Source organism: Lactuca virosa, chromosome 7, assembly GCF_052849685.1.
Source record: "Lactuca virosa cultivar CGN04683 chromosome 7, Lactuca_virosa_CGN04683_v6, whole genome shotgun sequence".
Lineage (NCBI taxonomy): Eukaryota > Viridiplantae > Streptophyta > Magnoliopsida > Asterales > Asteraceae > Lactuca > Lactuca virosa.
In genome coordinates this window covers 258,889,113-258,898,107 of record NC_136432.1, presented here as the reverse complement: position 1 = coordinate 258,898,107, position 8,995 = coordinate 258,889,113, and the positions used below count along the sequence as shown (strand labels likewise).

The following is an 8,995-nucleotide window of genomic DNA, read 5'->3' as shown; positions in this document are numbered from 1 at the left end:
CCTCTCGTGGGGGTGTTTTTGTTGCACTTCGAAGACAGGAGAAAAAGAAGGGAGTGTGAGAAGAAATGGAAGAATGAAAAATTGTATTTATCTATGAATAGCAGTGTATTTATTTGTGAATAGCAGTGCATTCATTTGTGAATAACAATGAATGAAATAGTTGTGCATTCATGTGTGAATAGCAGTGTATTCATTTGTGAATAACAGTGAATGAATGTATTTATTTATTATTAGAGGTATTCATTTATTCAATTCTGAATAACAGGGTACTTATTTGTTAATAGCAGTGTATTCATTTGTGAATAACAGTGTAAGCATGTGTTAATGAGTATATTTATTTATGATTAGAGGTATTCTTTTTATGAAGAAATGATAATTTTTACACTCTTTTTATTTTCAATTGATTAAAAAAAGAAATTGGATTACTTGTAAATTGATGTGTATTTATTTGTGATTGGAGTAGTATGAGTTTTTTTTGAAAAAAAAAATCATTTATGAATACAAATGTACTAATGTGGTGTTCGATTTCTATTCGTTTTTTTGAACACAAAAAAAAAAAAAGTAAAATAGGAGAAAAAATATTGATTTTTTTAAGAATTTTTTTTTCAGTTTTAAAATAAATTTTGGTAAAAATGTTTTTTATATTCCATTAATAAGAAAAATAAAAAATTGAATATTTATTTCTTTTTTGGTAACTGATCCTAAATTTAAGGGAATTTGATTGAATTTTATTTTATTTTAATTTAATTAAAATATACAATTACTAGTATGCCCTTATATATTTATTGGTTCAGAATTGTTTTCGCGTTCTCAACCTTTTAGGTGTTCTCATTTGATCATTTCCATATATATATATATATATATATATATATATATATATATATATATATATATATATATATATATATATATATATATATATATATATATAAAACAGAAAGAGTATCTAACAGCTAAAAATATATACCGAACAAATGAACATCAAGAGATAATAACACTTCGCCCAGGCATTCAAATAACTCGCAGCATGTACACAAATGAGAATGTTCAAGAAATCATTAATCAAACTAATATTGCACGCAATTAATTATCATCTCAATTCTTGAGATAGATCTTTGAATCAACAATTCATGAATCAAATTAATATTGATTGAAATTAATTATCTTCTCAATTCTTGAGATAGATCTTCATAGTTATATCTAAATTTCAAAAAATATTAGACCAGATTTTGAAGCTTCTTACATATAAAAGCAAAATAGTTCTTAACCGTGCAGATTACCCAGTCAAATACTACTACTGTATGTATATGTATAGAGAGAGAGAGAGAGAGAGAGAGAGAGAGAGAGAGAGAGAGAGAGAGAGAGAGAGAGAGAGAGAGAGAGAGAGAGAGAGAGAGAGAGAGAGAGAGAGAGTCAATTAAGATATGTAGAGAGCTGCTAACTCGTCCAAAGAATCGGAATTGATATTCAGATAGGAATTTTCGAGCATCCACAAGAGATGATCAAACAGTACAACTTCACAGTTGATGACAGATGCGGCATTATCCCCATCAATGGAAGTAGATTTTTCGGTGAGAGCAATAACGAGTGGATGGCTTAAATACTTTGAACCAATTACGTAACGCTTCCTGGTGCTCCCAACAAAAACGGTGGCCCGAGGCTCTTCTCCGCCGCCGTAAACACAAACGGCGCTACTATTCCACATTATTCCTCCTGTTTCTGCTGGTGGTCCATGACGAAGATGATGATGATCGGTGGTTGATTTGGATCTTAGGGAGGTGTAGGAGGAGGTCCTGATGAGTTGCCTTGATAACGTCTTGCATCTTCTTAGCATGAGATTGATTTTCTTCATGATTGGCGTGGAATAAGGAATGTTTGTTGCAGGGATGGCGATATGATAGATGGCTTCATATATACTCACGAGTGGCCGGGGAGGGTGGTTTTTGGAAATATGAAAATGGAGGTGGGTGTGATGTGGATGTTTAGAAGAGACGAGGGCCCCATTTGTATAAATGATTCAAATTAATGATAATAACATCTCATCTTAGTCTTTATGTTGCCTCCAGCCTTAGGTGTTGTGAAGAATATATATACACAGTACACTTGTTTATTTATAAAATGATAATGTCGTATGTTAAGTTCATATTATTAAATTTAAGATATTATTTTTAAATAATTTAAATATAATAAATCCTTTTTGTATAATAAGTAGCTCCATTGATAATATAATGAAATGTGGCCTTTTGTAGTTACTTAGACTAAAATGCTTTTGTCGAACATTGTGGCATTCACGTTACATCCTTTATCAAATATAATCTGTACTTAGTATCTAATTTAACGTTCGACAATATATATTCCTTGTAGTTAATCGAAAGCAATGTGAATATGTTTTATATAACTTTACGCTAAAAAGTAAATTCTCTTTGTTTTTTGTGTTAAAAAAAAATGAACCAAAATAAGTTACTATTCATAAAGAAAGAAAATATTTAAACAACTCTATCTCCATTATTAATTTTAGATATTTTAATGAATTATAATGCAAAAAATACTCAATATAGAGGAAATATCATCGTTAGCATCGACATATAAACTCTGTGTTTTTATGTAGTTGCTATTTGTGGGGTCTAATGGCTTTAAACCCCGATCCGGGTGATCGTTCCTTCAAGGAAGCACCGTATCGGACTATCGTCGATAACCTATCTCAATTCAACATCTGGTTTCCAATTTCGTACATGGACATTTACGGCGACAATAGTAGCAGCGATTTTGTCGATGCTAACACCCTAAAAAAATAAAAGGGAAATGATTTTTTAATTTTTTCATAACATAACAATTAAAATAATAGATAATAGATTTTTTTTTAAACCACAAATAATTATATATTATTCTCATCTCCTTGGAATTGATTCAAGACTTCTTGGTTAGTTGTTAGTTTAAACATTCATGTTAGCCAAATAAGCTAGCTACAACTTATAAAAGATAATAGATAACCAATAAAAAAACACTTTCTATACCTCCCTATACTAATAAAAGAATAAATTTTTTGCTACGTGTCACCTTATTAGGCCATTTAATTAAAGACATGTTATTTGTCAATATATTGATTTTCCATTTTAAATTTCAAAATTTAAATTTTCTATTCTAATTATATTAAATTAAAACATTAGAATAAACGATAAAATAAAATTAATACAAATTATAACAAGATATAATTTCACGTATTTATTTGAATCAACGTTTAGAATTTTATATAAATAAAAAATATCACTTAGTTAATAATTTATTTAAAATAATTAATTAATAATTTGAAGTTTTTACTATAAAAATTTAATTAATTTTATACAGGCATGAGCATCGGAACTAGGTACCTGCTTTTGGAACTAGAACCACCTCGGAACTGTCGGTTCTGGAACTGGAACCGCCTAAGGCGGTTCCAGTTCGGGTTCCTAAAGTTACGGAACCGCCATAAGTGGTTTTGGTTTCGGTTCTCATTTTTTCGGAACCGCTATCCGCTGGGTATCTGCCATAACCGGTATATATATATATATATATATATATATATATATATATATATATATATATATATATATATATATATATAGTCTAATTTTGTCCGTCTTTTGGTCCGAATTGATTCGATTTCGACCGAACTAAATTGCAGTTTTATTGAAAAATTTTAATTAAGTTGATGTAACCGGGTTACCCGCTCCTGGAACCGGAACCGCCGGCTCCGGTACTGGTTCCAAAAATTTAAGAACTGTCTATACTGGTTCCGAATCCAGTTCTAACTTTCTAGGAACCATCGGTTCCGGTTCCGGTTCTCGCCAAATGAGGCGTGTAGCCGCCTATGCTCATCCATATATATATATATATATATATATATATATATATATATATATATATATATATATATATATATATATATATATATATATATATATATATATATTACAACACTAGATTATGACACGTGTTAAACGCGGGGGAACGCATAAATAAAATACAAATGTATATAGATATTGCAAAATAATTATGAAAAAATCAGGGTTATTGGTATTATTGAAATGTGTAGAAAATACATTGCAATTGGTAAATATATATAGTCATTGAATGATCTCTTTGTAGATAACATTTTTTTTATCAGTTGAACGACTTTCCTTGTCACATACGGGTCTACATAAGTATAATCCAACATTTGACAATGTACTTTCAAAATACATTGTTATTTTATGGTTATATTGCGAAATAGAACTGTTTATTCCAAAAACTAGCAACTTATTTATGTTACTTCAAAATAAACCACATAAACCCTCTCTCCCCCCCCCCCCCCAATATTAAATATAAAGAAACTCTAACAAATAAATATAAAAGAAGTTATGTTTGCTCAATTTAGATATTGCCCGTGACTCATTGAAAATGTCAAAAGACAGAATTGGCACAAAACTTACTTGTTATTATGAGACGGATTAAACAATTTAAACACATGAGGATGTCTTTATTATTTTATGATAATGATAAAATAATGGAAAAAGGAATGCTTACTTCAAGACATTTGTGGACGTTTCAGTAAGGTATGTGGTCTTAATAGCTGAGTATTCGTATCTTTACATATAGCTATTAAATGGTTATTCAAGATGAATTAAAAAAACAATGTTTTCTTGTTGCTTAGATGGTAAACAAATAAAAGAACAAAAAACTTTTGATTTTCATTATATAACCATTTAGTACAAAAGTAGCCAACCGTAATTAAAGCATGGACAAAACCATTAAGGAAATTGGTAAATTGAGGTTCTATTTCTTAAACATGTGATAAGGTAGAGACATACCAGGGCATGTAGTTAAAAGTTCGAATTCCTTGATCACCGCCTCAATGGGTTCAACGGCCTAAACAGATCAAAAAAGTTAAAATTTTCAAATAGAGATTAATAAAATTGGGCCAAATTGATGAGAATGTCAAAAATATGGAGGTGCCGATAACCTACAATTGGATAAATAAGGGATCTATTAAACAATTTAAGATGGAAATCACAGACTGAGAAGATACTTGAATACAACACTAAACGATCATAAAAGGTTAATGGAAAGAAGTTTCAATTATAAGGAAAGGAATTGTGTAACGACTGTCTTTTGAGGTATTGATTATTAATTATTTCTTAAATTATTATTGGGCCAAATATGGATAAAAAGGACTATTGGATCGGACTTAAGCAAATAGGCCAAAGAATTGGCCCGCCCATAAGACGTACGCTGGGCGTACCCTTGGTGTACGCGAGGCTTAGAGGCATGCATTGGATACGAGGGGCGCATGCACGTACGCGCAGCGTACCTGGAGTACGCGCAGCGTACGTGAGTAGATGCTAAAACCCTAATTTTTAGGGTTTAAGACATATAAATACCCCATTATAGCCACCCCCGACCTCCCTACCAGCCCCTCACCCTCAGAAAACCCTAATACGCCTCATACTCCATTGTTGTGTGATATGGGCTTATTTAGTCATAAAAATCATGCATGATCTTAATACTTTATGTTAATTTTATCTCAAATAATGAACCAAAGGTGCTTAATTAGCTTAAATATTTCATTTTCAGCAACAAAGACATGCTCGAAATGAAAAGGAAGCGGATTTAGCAATTGAAAGTTTGGATCTTGGATTTTGAAGAAAGAAGCATGTTGCTGGACAGCTTGACCCCTCGTCATTGTTTTGGCAATATCTCATGAACCGTAACTCCGATTGAAGAGATTCAAAATGTTCTGAAAACTAGACAAAATTTTGGACGACTTTCATGTTTTGAGAAAATGTTGATTCCAAATGGACTCGACGAGTAGGCCATCAACTCGACGAGTTGGTCAGAAGTTTCGCGATTCTTGACTTTGCCTTGTCGTACACGGGATTTTAAGTGATGGACTCGTCGAGTAGGTCACTGGACTCGCCGAGTAGCCCCTGTTTTCAGAATATATATATAGAAATGCTTCTCATTCGAACCCTAACTAATGGGGGAAGCTATCGACGATTTTTAGAGGCCAGAAGGGTTCTTAGAAGCTGTGGTTTTCGAGATTTCAACTTAGATTCCAATTTTGAGAAGATCAAAGGAAATTTAGGTTTAATCTTTACTTAATCTTTTGTTTAAACTATGTTTTCATCAATTGATTTCGTTTTTGAGTTACTTTCTGCTGTAATCATGAGTTAAAACTCATATCTTCTGTTTAGGGTAGATGAATTTATGACTATGGATTGATTTGTGGTTAGATTAATTGTTTATTGGTGAATTTAGTTTTATTAAGCTTGTTAAAGAACCTTATGCATTAACCATAACTATTTTCTGTTAATTATCAAGTAATTAAGCTGCATGAACATCTCTTAATTGCTTAACTCATGTGATTTATGTGAAAACATTGTTATGTGCCTAGGATTAACGAATGAAACTAGGATTAACTAGAAAGTGGGTAAATTAATGTGTGAGCTTGTGTGACAAACCATCAACAAGAGGTTAATTGAATTAGTAATTTGATTAGCTAATTACAAGTCTTATTTAACCCGAATAATTAACTAGGAAATTCATTAGTTTAATCACTTGATCACTGCTTAAATTAATTTGTTTTCTAAGGATTGGTAATAGCAAATGTGAATCTAATCACTTTAATCGGTAACCAATAAGTATTAATCCATTGCACTTGCCATAAAATCAACCATAGAAGTAAATGAATCGAACCTAAACAGAAGTCTTCTCCATTATTGAATTTAGTTGATTGTTTATTTGCTTTAGCTGTTAGTTGCTTAGTTTGCGTGTTATTTGATTGCTTAAGTTTCTAGTCTTGCAAAACTAGAGAAAATCCCCTTTCTATTACTTGTTATATTTAGATAATATTAGCATTTATTTTAATTGTTTACCGTTCCCTGTGTTCGATACCCTACTTGCTTGAACTATATTACTAATCGATAGGTACACTGCCTTTCGTGTGTTTATTTTGTGTCTAAGTTAGTAGGATTAAAACTAGTGTATTCAACACACATCAAGTTTTTGGCGCCGTTGCCGGGGAACGGTTCTAAATAGTTAATTTTATTTGCTAATTGTTATCATTTTTTTTATTTTATTTGTTGATTAATTTTTTTTATTTAGTTTAATTTTTATTTTCATTTTTATTTATTATGTATTTTCCAAATCTCGATGCTCTTGATGCTTTTCTTGAGGAAGTAGTACAAGAAATTGAGCAAGAAGATGAGGAGTATGACTCAGATGAAGATTTGAAGAAATTTGGAAGATGGTTAGATAACATCTTGCCCAAGACACAAGGGACATCTGAGTCACAAGAGCTAGAAGATGAGGAGTATGACTCAGATGAAGATTTGAAGAAATTTGGAAGATGGTTAGATAACATCTTGCCCAACAAACAAGAGCAGTCTGAGTTACAAGAGCTAGAGTTAAAAGATGAAGAATTTAATCCAGAAAGAGACTTGGAGGAGCTGGAAAGGTTGCTAGCAGAGAGGTCAGACGAAGAACAAGAACAAGCTGAATTGCAGGAACCAAGTCGTGGATAGACCATTACCACGACATGGCCCCATGTATTTCCAGTTTGTGTTTCGAAGAATGGGGTGACGATTCCAACTTTGGAGAAAGTTCTGAAGCGCGATCCATTTCTGATTAGTATCCGACCGGTTCCAACCCTTGTCAAGATTCTTGGGTTACATGAATTAAAGCTCGATTGGACAATTGTAAAAGCAAAGAGCCAAATTTTACAAATTGGTCCAAAGAAAATATTTAATGCAACGGATGGATTGGCATTGAGTTTATTGGAAATTTATTAAGTGGGGAGTCCAGCTCAAGACTCGCACAAAAAGAAGCGCTTGCGGGAGGCAACCCGTCATTAGAGTTTGCTTTTCTTTTTCTTTTAAACTTCTAGTATTTAGGGATAATTTAGGAATTTTTATTTTGATGTTTGTTTTCCTTTTTATTACGTGGTTTTGTCTTTGATCTTTGCAGAATTTAGGGTGAGATTAGAGCGATTTCTTAAAGCGTGAAGGAAATAAAGTGAGAGGTCGAGTCGTAGACAAGAAAATTAGAAGATTTGAGTGATAAGTTGAGTCTGATGTTTATATTTGATTAAAAAGAGTCTCGTCCCTGAAGAAAATGAGGAGTTGTATTACCTTGATACTCTCCTTGAACACAAAATTAAAGCTGAGGCAGAAAGAAGAAGAGACCTGATCAGAATCAAGAACTCGTCGAGTGCATAATACTAACTCGACGAGTCCAAGCGAAAAATCACGATTTCTGCGAGTATAGCGATTCAACTCGGCGAGTCTCCACATAAAACTCGATCATTTTCCGAGCGTTTCCAAGAAGCTTTATCCTATATATTTAGAGCTGTCAACCACACAAGATTTTGACATCCAAGGCATGGATGAGCTGTTCCCATGCCAAAGTCATCTGAAGATGGAGCTCAAAAGAAGAAAGATCACCCTCGCAACTACTATCCCAGGGGAGTTTGTTCCAATTCCCTCTTTACTTTTGTGTTTTTCTTTTCATTCATAACATGCAATAGGGACATTGCATGAATTAAGTGTGGGGTAGGGGGTTGGTTATATTAGTAAATTTAGAATCCTAAATTAGGCTTAATTTTGAAAAAAGTTTGCATTAATATTGCTAGGATCTTAATTTAGAAAATTTTGGTAAAAGCAATTAGGAATCATGCTAAGTGTTATGTTTGATGATTGCATGAAGACCCAAATGTTTAGTTGAGCCTATACACGTTATAGTGCATTTGTGGCCCCCTTTATTCTAGTGAAATCATGGGACAAAAACACAACCTCGCTTAGTTTGAGGGACGCAACATGTTTAGCATTGTGTACTTGAAATGTATCCAAGAAGACTAATACTTTAACCAATAAAGGTTGAAGTTGAGTGCCCTTGCTTAAGCATGTAGATATTGAGTGAAAAAAAATGAGATACATGTATTAAAAAAAAAAGAGAGAATTACAAGAAAAGTTTGAAGAATTTT

The 8,995-nt window shown here is 32.3% G+C and overlaps 1 protein-coding gene across 1 annotated transcript; it reads right to left on the bottom strand.

Annotated features, from left to right (window-relative positions):
* Nucleotides 1-989: 989 nt before the first annotated feature.
* LOC145125906 (auxin-responsive protein SAUR76-like) lies at nt 990-1,924 on the bottom strand. The gene has a single exon (XM_079061313.1). It carries the CDS (start codon nt 1,850-1,852, stop codon nt 1,418-1,420), a length of 435 nt encoding a protein of 144 aa, XP_078917439.1. The 5' UTR covers nt 1,853-1,924; the 3' UTR covers nt 990-1,417.
* Between the last annotated feature and the right edge of the window lie 7,071 nt (nt 1,925-8,995).

Excerpts from the sequence above, each read along its gene's own strand:
- LOC145125906 (XM_079061313.1), bottom strand. The coding sequence starts at position 1,852 with ATGAAGAAAATCAATCTCATGCTAAGAAGATGCAAGACGTTATCAAGG.